Raw genomic sequence first — 19,362 nt, 5'->3', positions numbered from 1 at the left:
AATAGTCCATCACCTTCCCTCTTGCTTAATTCTAGCAGCTAGGTCATTCAATAAAGCTGAAAGTGAGACATTGAGGAGAGACAAAATGAAGTGCTTCTTCACAACAGATCGTGGTTAAGATATGGAAATCGTTGCCGCAAGATATAGTTAAGTTGGACAGCTTCAAAAGGCACATTAATGGAGAATAAGGCTATCAGTGCCATGATGTCTATATATTACAGTGCTGGAGGATTTTCCGCTGGGCTGCCTCTCATGGCTGAGACCTGTCTGACTCTGCCACCTTCAGTCTTGCTTCACCTTGTCTATTAGGGCTGCTTCTGGATCAGGCCCCGGAAACCTGATACATCCTTTAGCTATTCCCCAGCCTCCTCTCTCCAATTAGGGAGACCTTGGCTGTAAATTGCAACTTCCTCTACCCATTTGACTTGGCAGGTTTAACAAGCCGGTGTGGTGGAAATGAGGCAAGGCCCCCAAGCCACTCCATAGTAATTTATCTTGCCTAAAGACTGTGTCCGGCTATGAAGCTAACCTCATCAAATAGACAAATCCTCTCCCTCAATATGGGGTTTTGGAAGGGTTCCTCCTCTCCCCCCCCCCCCGGACAGTTTTATGCTCTTAGCTTTAACTACCCAGAGCCTTTCTGGCCACAGCAAGATTTCCTTGTGCTCCTACGAATGCTGCTTAAAAAGCAAGGAAGCTGCAAATGCCGCCAGATACCTCATGCTTAAAAAATGCAGACTTTAAGGTGATGAAATGGAAGAAGCGACAGCTAGGTGGAGCAATAGATCGCAAATGTTCCACGGACAATTCCTTCTGTGCCATTCTGAACTGGTTTGGAAAGAACTTTTCCACAGTGCTTATTTCCAACCCACAACCAACCATTTTTAAAGAGCCCAATAGAAAAGACTATTGTGATCAATAGAATGGGAAGAAATTATGGTGCTGGAGGAGACTCTTGAGAGTCCCATGGACTGCAAGAAGATCCAACCTCTCCATTCTGAAGGAAATCAGCCCTGAGTGCTCACTGGAAGGACAGATCCTGAAGCTGAGGCTCCAAGACTTTGGCCACCTCATGAGAAGAGAAGACTCCCTGGAAAAGACCCTGATGTTGGGAAAGATGGAGGGCACAAGGAGAAGGGGACGACAGAGGACAAGATGGTTGGATAGTGTTCTCGAAGCTACCAGCATGAGTTTGACTAAACTGCAGGAAGCAGTGGAAGACAGGAGGGCCTGGCATGCTCTGGTCCAGGGGGTCACGAAGAGTCGGACACGACTAAATGACTAAACAACAACAAATTGTGATAAATGACATCAGAACATATCATTATGTCCTTTAATCATTAAAACTAGTACTGCACAACATTTTTTGGGGGACAGGGGTCTATACACCTGGTGCAAAAGAGATTTGGAGTGTGGCAAACTTTTTCCTGAACCCCACTCAAGTGGTTTGTTGATGACGGTGTTTTGCATCTGTTTCCTGTTATTTGCTGTCCCAATCAGCTATTGCTTCAGTTCATTGGAAACCACCAGCCTAGGGTTTCGGGAATCTAAAGGGTGTACAAATATATTTTGTTTTAATTAAGTTGGTTTTGCCACTAACATAAAAATGGGGATTTTGGGGAAGGGATTTGGGGCCGACCTTAGCAAAAGATTGTTAAGAATAAGTGTTGGTGTATAAAGACTGAAGTTTCTAAGTTAAAATAAGTTAATTAAATTGATGGGGGGAATTTAGGAAAAGTATTTTAAGAATAAGTTTTGAAATATAAAGATTGAGGTTTAGAAGTTAAAATTGATTAAGTAAATTGAATTAGAGGAAATAAGGTAAAGTGTGGGGACAAAAATTGCTGAGCTAAAAACTGGAATTGGAATACAAGAAGGGCAGGTGTGGGGAAGTCAAGGAAATTGGGCACGGAATGTGAGTAAGGTAAACTTTTTTTAACTGTTGTTCTTTCTTTTTTCTTTCTTTCTTCTTTCTTCTTTCTTTTTCTTTTCTGTTTTTCTTTTATATCTTTTTGGAAATTTTAATAAACATAATTTTTTTTTAAAAAAAGGAAACCACCAGCCATCTTCCCTTTTTAAATACTGAGGTCAGGTGTGCCAACTTTAATAAAATATTTTTTTGAGGGGGCAGGTAAGCCACACCCCCATAATTGATCACGTGATGTGGCTCACACACACTATTTGAATGGCAATGCCCATCAATTTTTGGGCTCCCCGGCCCCCTCAAATATTTTAGGGGGGGGCAAAGGGACTTTGGCCCCTAGGAGTTTGCTCCTATGATTGAAGTTCTCATGTAGCCAGTTAGATTTACCTAGGTGCTGGGACCATAGAAGGCAAACAAAGCTTTTGAGGTTACTGTCCATAATCTTTGTCCCCAGGCCCTAGTCAAAGTCAACTGGCTATATGAAAACGTTGCTGTTTTTAGGATGAATGAGATATAAATCATTGGCACCAAAGAGCTGAATCAGGCTGTAAATGAACTAAGAAAGGGATGAGAGGAGCGTATGCATTGTCAAGAAGATGGGAGAAGCAGCTATTGGGGTAAAGGTGGCATTGGGAGGTGACTATAACCCCCCCATAAATATAACTCCTGCGCATATCTCCCAAGATTTAGTTTAATACAAGTAAAAAAAAAAATGATGTTGTTTGTGGGAACATTCACATCATTTTTTTATAAAAAATATATTTTTAATTAAAGATTTCTTAGTTTACAGAAATATGTGCATTGTCTCTTTTTTCAAGTTGTGTTTTCTACAGATCAGTTACATAATGCTTCTATTTTTCTGCTTAGTTGTATGTGTGGGGTTTTGTGTCAGCGTCACTTGTGTGAGTTTCTCTTTCTATTTACTTGTTATATTTCCTTGGTGGTGAGTGTTAAGTCGTGGGTGAACATATCAAATGACACAGTGATTCTTCAAACAGCTCTTGTTTATTCACAGGCCAGAACAGAACTGAACTGAACTGAAGGGTTAGCCAGCCTGCTTATAGAGCTCCACTAGAACGCAACAGTAACCATTTTCTGTAACTATCCAATCACTGAACATCACTTTCAATCCCTTATTTGCATATGTGGACCTGAGTGAAAGCTATCTGCAGTAACCCCCTGCTGGCCCAGGGTCTGAACTTCAGTACATAACAGTGAGAGAGGTTGGGGGTGGCCTAGGGTGTGGTTGGTTGTCTTTGGGTGGCTGTAGTGAGATTTGTTTATGTGTCGGAGTGTGTGAGAGGGTGGGTTTTTGGGTCAGGTTAGCCATATTGATTTGTATGCTGGTGGATTCTTCTTGTTGTCTTGTTGGGCTTTGTGTGTGATAAAGGGGAACCATACTGGGGTGAAGGCATCTTCTTCTATTTGTCCCCATGTCAGCTTCAGTTTATTGGTTAATTTTTCTAGTGAGACTGTTTCCCATACTATTTGATACCATTGGTCCATGTTTAGTCCTGACAGGTCTCTCCACTGTCTGGCTATTATGCTTCTGGCTGCTGAGAGTAGGTTGGTTATGAACTCTTTATAATGTGAGTGGGCATTATTCTCTTGGAAGATGTTAAATAGGACCAGTTCTGGGGTGACTTCTAAGACTTGTTTAGTTATTTTGTTTCTTTCTTGTATGACTGATGTCCAGAAGAGTTGGATTTTGGGACATTCCCACCACATGTGGAGGTATGTGCCTATGGAAATGCATCTTCTCCAGCATTTTGGTGAGGCTCCTGGGCATATCAGCGCTAGTTTCTGAGGTGTTAGGTACCATCTGTAAGTGAGTTTCAGGGTGAGTTCTTTTCTTTTAGCTGAGATGGATTTAAAGTGGGATTTGGACCACATTCTAGTCCATTGGGTGGGGTTAATTTCATAGCCTATGTCATCCTCCCATTGTTTTTTGATTACGTCGATGGGGTTTGTGGGATTTTGGAGCAGTATTTTGTATATTGTGCATACCACCCCCTTGCCATGTCCCTTTGTTGTTAGGAGGAAGTTTTGTTGCTGCTGATTTTACTACTGGATTGTTTAAGAAGGCATGCAATTGGTGGTGTGTTAGCCAGGGCATTTTGATGTCCCCTATCTTGTCTTGTATTTCTTTTTCTTTTCTTTTTTTCTTTGCATTTTCAAAAACAGGAACAGAAAGCATACTCTACCCCCCTGTTGCACTTACAACTTCGTACCAAATACAGCATGTATACATATACCATATGACTTCCACTCTTGTCCTGGTTCCTTTGCTTTTCTACTACTCTGTGTAATCTACATCTTTTTAATCATCCAATTTGTTATCTATTAAAAACTCTGTCTGTTTCAACTCTTCTGGACCTGCTAAGCTATGTATTTGTTTATACTGGTTCTTAAAATAGTCAACAAACATTATCCATTCCTCCTTGTATGACTTATATTTGTTTTCTCTTATCCTGTTTGTCAGGCCAGACAGTTCAGCATATTCAAACATTTTACACTGCCATTCTTCCTTAGTGGGTACTATATTTGCTCTCCAGCTTTGTGCCAATAAGGTTCTAGCTGCGGTGGTGGTGTTTCGGGGTAAGTTTTTTAAAGTATCTTTTAAAATTCATTATATATAATTTCCCAATATTCCTTAATTACTTTACAGGACCACCACATGTGGAAAAAGTATCCCCCATTTTCATCACACTTCCAACATATACCTTTTTCTTTCTCAGACATTTTCGCCAATCTGGTGGGTGTTAAATACCATCTGTGGGTCATTTTCATCATATTTTCTTTTATCACATAACATGCTGTGAAATTCATATTTATTTCCCACAACTTTCCCCATAATTCATAATCAATATTGTGACCCACATCTTGTGCCCACTTAATCATGCTTGATTTCACAAATTCCTCTTTAGTTTCCCACTCCAGCAGCAGTATGAACATTTTTTATACTACTTTTATATTTGTATCTAATAGGTCTTTAAGACTTTTGTCCTACAAAGCCGTTTTTCCTAACTATCTTAAGCAATTCATTAATCTGATGTACCTGTAGCCAATCCGTAACCAGATTTCTTAACTCCTCGAGATTTCTCAGTCTTGGTTCCTGTCCTATAAAATCTCAAATTCCACTGTATGTTAACCACTGCTTATCCATATTTGTTCTTCTCCTGGTCGTAGCTTCCACTGTCACTTTGGTTTTGCCGTCTAGTATCCCTTTAGCGAAAAAGAATCTGCCTCTCTTGTCTTTTAGCACTGTTGTGGCTTAGAAATTCAGGTCTCTCCTGTGTATTATAGCTACTCCACGAGCCTTTCAAGAGTCAGGTGCAAACCATTGTTGACTGAAGCTGGGTTTGCTCAGGAGTTTGTTTCCTTTAGGTGAATTGTGTATTTCTTGTAGGAAGGCAATGTGTGGTTTCATGGTGTTTACATACGAGGTGATGCATTTTATTTTGATAGAGTTTCCCAACCCCCTCACGTTTAGTGTACTTGCTTTTAAGCAAGCCATTCTGCTTGTCTACTTTATAGGATGATTCCCTACCAACCCGTCAGGGTTGTCCTGTGTCTCTCACCTTATATTGTCTATCCAACCTATTTTGTTGTGTTGGCATAAAGTGTGATGGGTGGGGGAAGAGGGGGGGTTAGACTTAGATTTTGGTTAAAGAGTGGGGGGTAGATTACAGAAAGTAGCCTATATGTAGTTATATAAGTATTTGCTTGGGGATATTTGGATCATCTGGCTTCCAACCCGTTTGTCCTGGGTCTCAGCTGGCATGGAGGGCCTTGTTTAAGAACAGGACATCCTGCCTGTCGTTTGTGATAGGGGAATGGTCAGTGAGATGGTGTTAAGCGCCTTTGTGACACTTGTGTTGGGTATAAGGTTTATAAGCAATGTTGTCAGTGTTGTTAACAACATTATTGGTTTGTTGGGGTTTTGTTGGGTGGGGATATGGGTATTGGCACGCTCTGGTGCCACCATTGTGGTGGCTGTGTGTCAGATTTTAGCCTGTTTGTTGGTTGTTTTATTGAGGTTGGGGTATTGTTTTAGTTGGTATGGGTTTCTTTCTTTGTATTTAATTTTCTTTTACCTACTGACTTTGTTTGTTGCCTTTGTGTAGTGAAGGAAGAGACGGAGAGGTTGGCGGGGGAATTCACATCATTTTAATTCTTTTTGTTCAGTATTATAAATAACTATTGTGAACACACTGAGGGAAATAAGGTCACTAGTTTGTCTTCTATGAGTGGTCATTTACCTTGTTGCTCTGATGTATTGCTGTGAGGCTGTTCATATGACCCAAGATAGCCCAAGATAGAAGCATGTTGACCAAATGTTGGTAAGAACACAAGAGGTTTGCTGAATTTGGGCCCAATGTCCATTGAATCCAATATTAATGTTTCCAACTATAGTCACCAGGAGGCCTTGGGGATGCCTATAAGCAAGGTGTAAATGCAAAACATGGTTTTGTCCTGAGTAGCTGTTATTTTAAATTGCAAACATGCGCTGGATTATGGAGAAAGCTAGAGAGTTCCAGAAAGACATCTACTTCTGCTTCATTGACTATGCAAAAGCCTTTGACTGTGCCGAACACAGCAAACTATGGCAAGTTCTTAAAGAAATGGGAGTGCCTGATCACCTCATCTGTCTCCTGAGAAATCTCTACGTGGGACAAGAAGCTACAGTTAGAACTGGATATGGAATGACTGATTGGTTCAAAATTGGGAAAGGAGTATGACAAGGCTGTATATTGTCTCCCTGCTTATTTAACTTATATGCAGAATTCATCATGCGAAAGGCTGGGCTGGATGAATCCCTAGCCGGAATTAAGATTGCCGGAAGAAATATCAACAACCTCAGATATGCAGATGACACAACCTTGATGGCAGAAAGTGAGGAGGAATTAAAGAACCTTTTAATGAGGGTGAAAGAGGAGAGCACAAAATATGGTTTGAAGCTCAATATCAAAAAAATGAAGATCATGGCCACTGGTCCCATCTCCTCCTGGTAGATAGAAGGGGAAGAAATGGAGGCAGTGAGAGATTTTACTTTCTTGGGCTCCATGATCACTGCAGATGGTGACAGCAGCCACGAAATTAAAAGATGCCTGCTTCTTGGGAGAAAAGCAATGACAAACCTAGACAGCATCTTAAAAAGCAGAGACATCACCTTGCCAACAAAGGTCCGTATAGTAAAAGCTATGGTTTTCCCAGTAGTGATGTATGGAAGTGAGAGCTGGACCATAAAGAAGGCTGATCGCTGAAGAATTGATGCTTTTGAATTATGGTGCTGGAGGAGACTCTTGAGAGTCCCATGGACTGCAAGAAGAACAAACCTATCCATTCTTAAGGAAATCAGCCCTGAGTGCTCACTGGAAGGACAGATCCTGAAGCTGAGGCTCCAATACTTTCGCCACCTCATGAGCAGAGAAGGCTCCCTGGAAAAGACCCTGATGTTGGGAAAGATGGAGGGCACAAGGAGAAGGGGACAACAGAGGACGAGATGGTGGGACAGTGTTCTCGAAGCTACCAGCATGAGGGAGGCAGTGGAAGACAGGAGGGCCTGGCGTGCTCTGGTCCAGGGGGTCACGAAGAGTCGGACACGACTAAACGACTAAACAACAAAGCTGTTATTTGGTGGTAGAATGCTTCTGAATATGGAGGTTCCATCTAGGTAGCATGAGAATGCTGGCTAAGGGTCAAGGCTGCAGCTGAAACCTCGCCTCAGCTATGAAGTCACCAGGTGGCCTCAAGTAAGCTGCCATTTTCCTCTTCAGCCCCTCTCCCAGTTTACAGCACAGATATATAAATAGTGCAGTGAGGATTCCTGAGGTAATCTGTGTAAAGCACACTAAATGCTATATAAATAGGAAGTATTTTCCCCGCTTATTACGTTTGAGCGGAAGGCATTGCGGCCACCACTGAAAATCATTTCTTGCTTCCGTTATATAACAACACTGAATTGGCAGGATTCCAGTGTGGCCGGAGGAGGAGTTATAATCTCTTCGATGACCCCAGCAGCAAATATTCTTTGTTCATAAAACAGGGCTACTGTCTCCATTTGGTAAAATACCAGGATGGCACTAGGAAAATAATGTCATTATAAATAGAAATTGGTGTCAGGTGGCCATCAGTGGGATGGCACACACACTGAAGAAAATTTGATGCGTGAATTAGACTGGGTGCATCAGTCCTTCAGAGAAAAAAGAAGGGTGCACAGAATGTGTCATTTGTTCTCCTAACCCAGGGGGAGGCAAACTAAGGCCCGGGGGCCAGATGCGGCCCAATCGTCTTCTCAATCCGGCCCATGGACAGTCCGGGAATCAGCGTGTTTTTACATGAGTAGAATGTGTCCTTTTATTTAAAATGCATCTCTGGGTTATTTGTGGGGCATAGGAATTTGTTCATTCCCCCCTCCCCCAAAAAATATAGTCCGGCCCACCACATGGTCTGAGGGACAGTGGACCGGCCCACGGCTGGAAAAGGTTGCTGACCCCCGTCCTAACCAAAGGAAAGAGGATGAGATCTGGGGGGCAGAGGAGAGACCAGGAGGCTGGGTTATATGTGAGGGGTAGCAGTTGTCCTCGTCAATGGTTGGGGGCGAGTTGTATTTGCAACACCTGGAGAACACCATGTTAGTTGTCCCTGGTATTATGACATTGTTGGTCATTGTCCATTGTGACCCCCTGGACCAGAGCACGCCAGGCACTTCTGTCCTCCACTGCCTCCCGCAGTTTGGTCAGACTCATGCTGGTAGCTTCGAGAACACTGTCCAGCCACCTCGTCCTCTGTCGTCCCCTCTCCTTGTGCCCTCCATCTTTCCCAACATCAGGGTCTTTTCCAGGGAGTCTTCTCTTTTCATGAGGTGGCCAAAGTTTTGGAGCCTCCGCTTCAGGATCTGTCCTTCTAGTGAGCATTCAGGGCTGATTTCCTTCAGAATGGATAGGTCTGATCTTCTTGCAGTCCATGGGACTCTCTAGAGTCTATTATGACATTAGGGTGTGCCATTTTAGGGAGCGAAACTTAATTTTTGCAAATTTCTTCAGTGAGGGGGGTCTTGAGAATATGTCGTTAGGTGTGCGGGATTCAAAGCTGCCATCGTTTTTGTATTTAACTTGGTAAGCCTACATATGAGGAAGAAGAACACAAACTGCTTTCGGAAAACCAAATAATTTTAATTTTGCCTTCTGAAAAGGTCAGGCCAATTCTAAATAGCATTAATAAAGAAAAATAATATTAATATATAATATAATTGCAAGTACTTGGCAACCATTTGAAATGATTTCTATGCATTTTTACACACATTTTCCTTAACAAACAAAACTAAACAATATTAATTTAACTGAAATATTTTTGAATTCCCGAGTCTCTTACAACATTTTAGCTTAGCACCCCTCTTTTTTTGATTTTGAAAAATTCAGCATGCCCTAATGCAGCATTCCTAGCCACAGGTGTGACCTGAGCCCCCACCTGCATTAACAGATCCCAAAGCGTCGCTTCTTTGCTTCCCCGTTTCATTCTGGAGATTCTGCAAAAACTTGGAATGAGCGAGTGAGTGGAGGCGAGAGTTTATTGGCATGTTTGCTTGAGGAGTTTTCTATGCTGAGAGTCCCTTTGCGTCCCTGGACGCTGGACGCAGAGCAGCGGTTTTCTACGTTTTAGCAGACTTCTTCCTCTGTCATCTTTACAATCCTGCCTTTCCCCTTCCTCTTTAAATGATGTGCAGATTGATTTTTCAGAGAAATTAAACACTTTTTGTTGGTGCTGGGTGGATTGCAGCCTCAATTTAATTTAATTTATGGGGAGGGAATGATGTGGTGATTGATGAACAGGGGTAATTATTGGGGGGGGGGTGGAACTGATGTTACAGACACAGATGTTCTCATATTATATTTATTATAAAATATATATTAATCAGAGGGTCACCAACTGCTGGAGTAGCTACATGTATGTTTGGGCAAAGAACTGAGGAGAAACAGTGTGTGTGTATGGCATGATCCTGGGGGAGAGAAAGAGATGGGGGGTGACTTATTTGCACAGAGGAAATGAGTGGACTGAGGGTTAATTTAGGATTAATTCATTTGGACAATGAATTAGGGGAAACGTGGGGGTGTGTTCTTTGCAATAGTCCTTCCCTCCCTGTGGAACGCCCTCCCACTGGATGTCAAGGAGATAAAGAACTACACAACTATTAGAAGACATCTGAAGGAAGCCCTGTATTGGGAAGCTTTTAATGTTTGATGTTTTGTTATGCTTTTTAAGCACAATTCAAAGTGTTGATGCTGACCTTTAAAGCCCTAAACGGCTTTGGCCCTGCATACCTGAAGGAGAGTCTCCACCCCCATCATTCAGCCGGACACTGAGATCCAGCGCTGAGGACCTTCTGGCGGTTCCCTCACTGCGAGAAGTGAGGTTACAGGGAACCAGAACCAGCCTTCTCTGCCTGACCTGTGGAACGCCCTCCCATCAGATGTCAAGGAAATAAACAAATATCTGATTTTTAGAAGACACCTGAAGGCAGCCATGTTTAGGGAAGTTTTTAATGTTCGATGTTTTATTGTGTTTTTAATATTTTCTTGGCAGCTGCCCAAAGTGGCTGGGGAAACCCAGCCAGATTGGCGGGGTATAAATAATAAATTATTATTATTATTATTGTAGAACAATAAAATGTCTCCAAATGCCTCTGTAGCAGTGCCAGCCACATGCCTTTGACATGCTTAAAAGTGGTTGGCGCACAAGGCATCCCGTTTGTCCCCAGCGTTTGATAGGAGAGTATATGAGTTTTATCGCTGATTGTATGATGCCTGTCTGTGCATGATAGAGAAGGCTATATAAAATCATGTGAATTGTCATTTCAGGCTTGGGTGGTATGTACCCCTATCTCTAAAAGGGGTACATTTTTTTTCTAAGAGGTTCATGTGCAATTCCATCATCACACAAGCGTATCATGTGTGATATGACCTGAAGCCTGTAGTTCACTTTCTTGATGTTTGTTGTGCTCTGTGTGAAGGTAATTTCTTGCCTTTTGACTGAAGCATAGTCCTGTCTGAGTTATATTGATACCATGTGGGGATGGATGGTTATTATTTAATATGCGGTGGATTTATAAACTTGTAGCTAAGAAAGGCTCTGTGCAGCAAACGGAATGTGTTGGGCAGTGTTTCTACAAATTTATATCTACAGTGGAAGACCTTGTTCAGGCTCTGTGTCGCAAAACTTTTATAAAAAATCTGCAACTTGACATAAAACATTCCAGGAGGAAATTAGCCATTCCAAATTCAAGTTAGTTATGTTTAGTTACTGAAGAGATAGGTAGCATATTGCCAAAATAGTGCAACACTTTGTCGTGTTGATAAAGAGCATAGAAGCTTAGATAGTTACTTTATACCAATTCAGACAACTGGTTCATCTAGCTTTGTATAATTGTCACCGTCTGTTCCTCAAGATTTCTGCAGGAACTTGTGATTTTTTTAAAAGAAATCCTCATGAAAATTCTTCAGCATTTTAGTGCAAATTTCTCCTAATAAACAAACTTTTGTTGCCAGTTTTGACAGATGTACACTTTTTTTTGCAAGCATTTTCTTCTAATATGATATAATTTTGTACACTATTTCCACCAATATACAGTGGTGCCTCCGGTTGCGGATGGGATCTGTTCCGGAGGTCTGGTTGGATCCTGAGGCTTCCACAACCTGAGGACCGCTTCTGCGCATGTGCGCACGGTGGTAGACCACTTCTGCACATGCGCGGGGGGCAAAACATGGTAAAATTCTTCCAGGTTTGCTGCTTTCGCATCCCAAAAGTTATGTAACCAGAGGGTTATGTAACTGGAGGCACTACTGTACTAATTTTTCTGCACACTTACCCCCTAGCAAATGCATTTCTGTGTTGGGTGCCTTAGTTGAGATTACTGCCTTTCAAGGGATATGACTAGATGATCCTTTGGGTCCCTTTCAACTCTGCAATTCTATGATTGGTTGGGGAACTGCATTACAAAATTCGGATAAATGTGAATTTTTGCAGGGTGGCTGTGTTTTGGGTCTTATAGAATCATAGAAATCATAGCATTGGATGTCAAGGAGATAAAGAACTACACAACTATTAGAAGACATCTGAAGGAAGCCCTGTATCGGGAAGCTTTTAATGTTTGATGTTTTGTTATGCTTTTTACGTTTCCAAACACAATTCAAAGTGTTGGTGCTGACCTTTAAAGCCCTAAACATACCTGAAGGAGCGTCTCCACCCCCAACGTTCTGCTGGGGTCCAGCTCCGAGGACCTTCTGGCGGTTCCCTCACTGCGAGAAGTGAGGTTACAGGGAACCAGGCAGAGGGCCTTCTCAGTGGTGGCACCTGCCCTGTGGAACACCCTCCCAGCAGATGTCAAGGAAATAAACAACTATCTGACTTTTAGAAGACATCTGAAGGCAGCCCTGTTTAGGGAAGTTTTTAATGTTTGATGTTGGCAGGAATCACAAGGGTCGTCCAGTCAAACCCCCTGTAATGCAGGAAGCTTTTGCCCAATGTGGGACTTGAATCCACAAAGCTGAGATTAAGAGTCTCATGGTATTTTGGAATTTGATAGATTCAGCTTTAAATGGATTCCCTGACATGTGCTCTATCACTGAGCTAAGGACCTCCTTCTTAAGTGTGATGCTTAAATAGAGTGCTCCTCTTACCTAACGCTGTCAAGAGTCTCAGTTCTGAGGATTTCCTGCCACTTTCTGTAAGCAGAACTCTCAGCAACTAAGTATGGGCACACAAAAAGACAATGCACACGGAGCAAGTGTGTGAATTAAGAGGCGGGGAATGAACTTCACAGCTTGCTGGTAGAAACTAATACTTTGTCACCAAGCCCAGCCATAATCTGTAGGCCCCTGCACAGTTCTGTCTCAACAGAGCAGCTGTCTTAGGCTCATCAGGATGACTCCGTTGACCACTTTCCTCCTTCCTTTTCAACCTTCATATTTCTAGGAGAATGTTTCCTGCAATGAGAGTGAAGATTACCGGACTGGACCCCCACCAGCAGTATTACATCGCCATGGACATTGTGCCTGTGGATAACAAGAGGTACAGGTAAGAGCTGCTAAGGAATGGGAACTATTAACTAAGTGCTCCATTGAGAACCAGAGAGCCTGAGCGAGCAAGAGAGAAAGCTCAGCGCCAGACCCAAAAGGGTCAGAATTGCTTTTTAAAAAATAGTGTGCGCACACGCTCTCTCTCTCTCTCTCACACACACATGTCTATAAAATCACCACCACCATCATCAACATTTTGTGAATCTAAGTTTGGCCTCGTTGAGGGGCAGTATTTTAATATGAGTAGGAAAATGAGAGTACCCCTAAACATTTTTTTTAAAGAAAAAAGCACTGCTTACCTTGCTGTAAGTAACTCCTATTGCATTCTTCTCCCCTGTGGCTCTAAGCAAACAGAAACAATTGAAGATGCCCCCCCAGCTGGGCTGAGGGTCTCACTCTGGTGTAAGCTTGGCTGAGCTCTGGCTCCGCTGGGAAAGCCCAAGACCTGCCAATTCCAAACTCTCATCCCAGCAGATTTTGGGTGCGGATTCTGATGTTAGTAACTTTCACTGAATAGAAAACTTTCAGCTTGCTATCCTCTTCATCAGTTATATATATTTTTACTCGCCCTTCACCATGAGATCTCAGGGTGGGTTAGAACAATTTAAATATACTATATTAAAAACAGTTGAAGCAGATTACGATCAAGATAACAGGGTGGACACTAAAATGTCCATGGCCAGTGTTGCAGCACACCGAAATGAAGTCTGAACTAAGGATTTTTAGAGATGAAATCATGGGACCTCCGCTGTGTAAACTGAGAAGCAAATGGCATTTGCAGGTGCAGAGTGTGTTATAAGAGTCATCTGCAAGTAATGAAATATTCCTATTATATCTCTAAAGGCTTTCATCTGTGGATTAGTAGGGTTAACCAATTAGTCTGTCCCATGTGCAAAGTTTTCTTGGGACAGTAATTGGAAAAGAGGATTAATAGAGATGCAAAAGGGAGGAACTGGTTCCAGGTATCATCTGGTTTCCATTAAAGATGAAGCACGCGGTTTCCTTCCTGTGCATATAATCTGAGCCTGAACGCTGTTGGGTGAGTGCAGAAGGAAAGCTCTTAGCAGGAGGGGGACTACAGGTGTTGTCTGTGTCTGCACTTTGAATATTAAAGCCTCCTTTCTCGCATCCTCGTCTCTCGCAGGTATGTGTATCACAGCTCCAAGTGGATGGTAGCGGGCAACGCAGACTCCCCTGTGCCTCCAAGGGTTTATATTCACCCCGACTCGCTGGCATCTGGGGACACCTGGATGCGGCAGGTTGTCAGTTTTGATAAACTTAAACTGACCAACAACGAGCTAGACGACCAAGGCCATGTAAGTTATTAAGAAGCACATTCCCTTTTCACCAGCCTTTTGCTTCAGACCTGCCCCTTTCAGGTCTGGGCACCACATATTACATGTCTTCCTTAGCGCAAAGCCCTTCCTCCAAGCAGGGGCAGAGGAAGGGGTGTGTGGTGGGGGTGGGCCGCCCCGGGTGTCACCACTGAGGTGACAAAATGCCGGGTGGCACTCACCGCGGGGCCTGCAGTGTGCCCGAGCCATGCGTCTCTCCTGGGAGTGACGCGGTGACTTGGGCGCCCGCAGGCTCCGTGCTGCCCCAAACGGTCCCCCCGCTGCCTCCCCCTCAGTTGTAGAACAGCTGAGTGGGAGGGGGCAGGCAGAATCCTTGGAAGCCCTGTGGAGCGTCCTGCCCCGCCCTGCGGGCAGTTGGCCCCGCCCATGGGCGCAGGGTATATGCGCCGCCCCAGGCACCTGATCAGGTTCAGCTTCTGCTCTTCCTGCAGGGCCATAGGAAGGCAGGGGCACAGTGTGTGGGGTGCCCCCATGCACGCCTAGCCCAGTGCTCCTTTCCAGCCACCAAGGGTCATGTCAGCCGGTTGGACTCCCCCCGCATGGGTGAGAAGGTTGCTCAGGGAAGCCCTGCTTTGCTCCAGTGGGGGTGGGGTCATTCTGGCAGTGAGGACTGGGCTGGTGTTCCCCCTGCCCAGTGTGTGCATGCTGGACACTGGCAACCAACGGTAAGAAGGTTTAGGGACTACAGTCATACCTCGGGATGAATACGTGTCAGGTTAAGCATTTTCGGGTTGCACTCCACGGCAACCTGGAAGAAATGGAATGTGTTACTTCTGGGTTTTGCCGCTCGCGCATGCGCAGACACGGCGAAACACGACCCGTGCATGCGCAGTTGTGCAGTCGCGTGTTACGTTCACTTCAGGATGCGAACGGGGCTCCGGAATGGATCCTGTTCGCATCCAGAGGTACCACTGTAGCTCCACTGGGGACTGGGAGTGACTGCAGGGAACATAAAACACCGGTTCTAAAAGATCTATGCAGCCTCTCAGTATGTTTCTGAGCACAATTCCAAGTGTTGGTGCTGAGCTTTAAAGCTTATCCACCCCCATCATTCAGCCCGGACACTGAGGTCCACCTCTGAGGGCCTTCTGGAGGTTCTCTCACTGCAAGAAGGCGGAGGGCCTTCTCGGTAGTGGTGCCCACCCTGTGGAACGCCCTCCCATCAGATGTCAAGGAAATAAACAACTATCTGACGTTTAGAAGACATCTGAAGGTGGCCGTCCTGTATCAGGAAGTTTTTAATGTTTGATATTTTACTATGTTTTTATATGTGTTGGAAGCTGCCCAGAGTGGTTGGGGCAACCCAGCCAGATGGGTGGGGGTGTTGTTGTTGTTGTTGTTGTTGTTGTTATTATTATTATTATTATTATTATTATTATTATTATTATTATTATATAATTCTATCCTCATCAGGCTACTAGTTTGGGAGTCATTTGTTCAGTATCCATCCCCAAATATCAGCTCTGAAATTTTTAGAAATCCGCTCCACTTCCCAGTGGGGAGGAGTTGCGGTGGACCACGTGGCCACCCACTCCCCACCGGGGGCAGGGGATTTTGTCCCCCGTTGCCTGGGGGATCCCGGCCATGTCAGAGCCTGGCCAGCCAATCTGTTGGCCGGGGGGCGTGGCCGAGGCCGTTTAAACGGAGGAGCGAGCCAGAGGACTTCCTCTTTGGCTCACTTCCTCAGTCACCCGCCCTCCTTCCCTATTTTGCAGGTTAGGCAATGACCTTGCTATGGACTTCGGTTGGTCGCCTTGGTTGTCCGAGGGGCCTGGTAGGAACTTTTCCACTTGGCAAATTGGCACTGGCCGCTTGGTTTTCGCCTACCTCGTAGCAATCGCCACAACTTTGTTAGGGTTGCGGTTAGGCATTGTTTGACCTTGTGGGGGGGAGGGGAAGTGTGGCCATCACCTGCCCCTCCATGCTTAAGGGTATTCCATTAAAGGAACCCGGGGGTGTTGATCTAGTCTGAAGCCCGGCTGGGGGGCTAGGGCCTTGACACGACCCCGATGGGAACACCAGGGGAAGCTTGAGTTGGTTTGCATCGACAGGGCTCTCCCTACCAGTGGCTTACCCTTGCTGGACTTCCTGCACAATGGGCAGGAGTCAGATACAGTCAGGTCCAATCAATGCCTAAGCCAATACTGCTCACATTCTGTAATTTCAATAAAGTTGTGGCCAAAATTTGCCTGATAACATAAACCTAATATCCGTGTCCTTGTGTGAATTATTTCCAACGAGGGGGTGGCTGCAGGGTCTCGACATGCAATGGTGCATTTCAAGTAAATCTCCCTTGCCTTTCCTCTGTTTTCCCAAAGATAATCCTGCACTCAATGCACAAGTATCAGCCCCGCGTCCATGTTATCCGCAAAGACTTCAGCAGTGACCTGTCTCCCACAAAGCCAGTCCCCACAGGTGATGGGGTGAAAACCTTCAACTTCCCAGAGACTGTCTTTACCACCGTCACTGCTTATCAAAACCAGCAGGTAATGAAAAAGATGCTCTAGCAGCCCATCTGTTAACCGCCGCCAGGTTTTGATCTGCTCTTAAATGAAAGTTATGCTGTCTGTGCCAAACTATGGCCCACTAGTTAATACATTTATAAACAAATCTATCAGCAAAAGTGTCACAACAAGCCAAGTCCTGTTACAATGCATGCACGGAGTGGTGGTCTCAGCAATAAGTCAGCAGAGCAAGCGAAAACGACAGCATAAGTTAGCTTTGAAAGAAAAAGACAGGTGGTGTAACCCAACTTGTGGAAAAAAAACCCCACACACAAATTCCACAGAGGAACAGAATTTGTCATAAATCAGGAACAGAAGGAGATTTGCAACATGGACAGTTGAGTTTACAGGCTGTTGATATGGAAATATTAAGTCTTTGGAAGAATTCCAGTAGGAACCAACCTAACATTAATGTCAAGATAACCCAACAGCGTTTCGAGTACATGTGTATATTTCAAATCTCAAAATCGTAAATACACGCTGAATTTTGCAGAAGACAAAGAAACCCTTTCTGCGACTTTATGACTTTAAGCTACTTACACAGCTATTAAAAAATTGTCCGCGTTAGGAACTCAGGAAAACACGGAGAAGTGTTCAAGGGTTGAGAGCGGGCTTTCCTCATAATGGGTATCTGTTTTCTTTTCCCAAATCCTTCATGAAATCTCTCTCTTGTGAGGTCAACCAGCTGCAATGAAAGATGCACAGTGTCATTACATAGTATGTAGCTTAAAGCATACGAAAGCACAATCTGTTTTCTTTACTTGGTCCCCTGACAAGATCAAAACTCTTTGCCCTGTACTACAGATCCTACAAAGTAATGTATGTTGGTTCCAGTTTTAATGCCATCGGGCATTGTTCAGCAAATTCCTGAACAGGACAGGCTAAAGTAGGAATTGCCATCTGTGAACTTTGCCATTCTCCCAGAAACAGCTGACATGCGAAGGACTGAGTGTACTTTGCTGCTTTCGTGAGCTCACTGTAGTTGGAAAAACAAATACCAAGATATGAGAGAGATGGAAATCTAGAAACACCAATTGCAGCTTTGAAGATAGAATGCTTTTCTGAGATTTGCTATTTTTATTGCAACATAACCTCCTAAAAGCCGACACAGCATTTCAACACAAGGAGAAATGATAAAAGGAGCGGAGGGAATGATAAATAATGGTTAGTAAAGGTAAAAGGGACCCCTGACCATTAGGTCCAGTCGTGGCCGACTCTGGGGTTGCGCGCTCATCTCGCTCTATAGGCCGAGGGCTGCAGACAGCTTCCGGGTCATGTGGCCAGCATGACTAAGCCGCTTCTGGCAAACCAGAGCAGCGCACGGAAACGCCGTTTACCTTCCCTCCGGAGCGGTACCTACTTATCTACTTGCACTTTGACGTGCTTTCGAACTGCTAGGTTGGCAGGAGCAGGGACCGAGCAACGGGAGCTCACCCTGTCACGGGGATTCGAACCGCTGACCTTCTGATCAGCAAGTCCTAGGCTCTGTGGTTTAACCCACAGTGCCACCCGTGTCCAACGCAGTCTTCATTTTAGCTATAGATCAGTGTTTCCCAAACTTGCGTCTCCAGCTGTTTTTGCACTACAGTTCCCATCATCACTGACCACTGGTCCTGCCAGCTAGGGATGATGGGAGTTGTAGTCCAAAAAAACAGCTGGAGACCCAAGTTTGGGAAACACTGCTGTAGAGGAAGGTGGCAGGGATGCCTAAAGGTCTCATAGAATAAGCGACATGGGATTTTAGGAAGAGCAAGGGGTATTGATCAGGGATAGCTGATTTACAAGTTGAAGAAAGAAATACACGCACACACCACACACAATATACAATACAAGGTGAGTGTGTAATTTAATTCTGAATAAAATGCAATTGAACGCAACCCAGAATTTACAGTGAGAAAGAACTGTTAATTTACCATTTATGGAAGCAATAAATTCATTGTGCATGCCCCTAACGCAACTGCAAACTGTTTAACTGGGGGGCAGTGTGAAATGGCATGAAGCACCAACGAAAAGAAGAGTAATTGTGGAATGATCAAAGTTATGCAAAGTGTTAAGGAATGAAATATTCTCCATAGAATCTAAGTTAATTTACATTCTGTTACAGATTACACGATTAAAAATTGACCGGAATCCATTTGCAAAAGGGTTCAGGGATTCTGGAAGAAACAGGTAAGAGGAGTCCCTTTAATCACCTCTGATTTCCTTTATTGTATCATCCTTCTCTGGCCACGGTGCTGGAGCAGGTCCCCCAGGCACAATGTGGTGCCTTATGTAGTTAAAAGACCCTGGAAGCAGCATCTGAGGCAGCAGATGGCTTCACTTGCATCTTCAAACATGGCTGTGGTCAGTTTTATTTGTACCAGTCACATTCGCCCCTCCCCAAGACGTGACTGATATCAAATCTAATGACACTTACCATCTGCTTTGCTCTGCTCTTTTACAATCAAGCAATATATAAATGTTATGAAATAAATAAATGGGCGATCCCCCTCTCAGATCCT

General features: G+C 44.1%; 1 protein-coding gene across 1 annotated transcript in view; it reads left to right on the top strand.

The window, feature by feature from the left end:
- TBX15 (T-box transcription factor 15) overlaps window positions 1-19,362 on the top strand; it is a 98,599-nt gene that overhangs the window by 50,019 nt on the left and 29,218 nt on the right. Inside the window, exons 3-6 of the mRNA XM_053370833.1 lie at window positions 12,899-13,000; window positions 14,147-14,318; window positions 16,676-16,843; window positions 18,966-19,030. Coding sequence (XP_053226808.1) covers window positions 12,899-13,000; window positions 14,147-14,318; window positions 16,676-16,843; window positions 18,966-19,030 — 507 coding nt within the window. The remainder of the gene's footprint in view (window positions 1-12,898; window positions 13,001-14,146; window positions 14,319-16,675; window positions 16,844-18,965; window positions 19,031-19,362) is intronic.

The sequence above is a fragment of the Podarcis raffonei genome, chromosome 17 (genome assembly GCF_027172205.1).
Source record: "Podarcis raffonei isolate rPodRaf1 chromosome 17, rPodRaf1.pri, whole genome shotgun sequence".
Lineage (NCBI taxonomy): Eukaryota > Metazoa > Chordata > Lepidosauria > Squamata > Lacertidae > Podarcis > Podarcis raffonei.
This window is presented reverse-complemented; position numbering and strand designations above follow the sequence as displayed.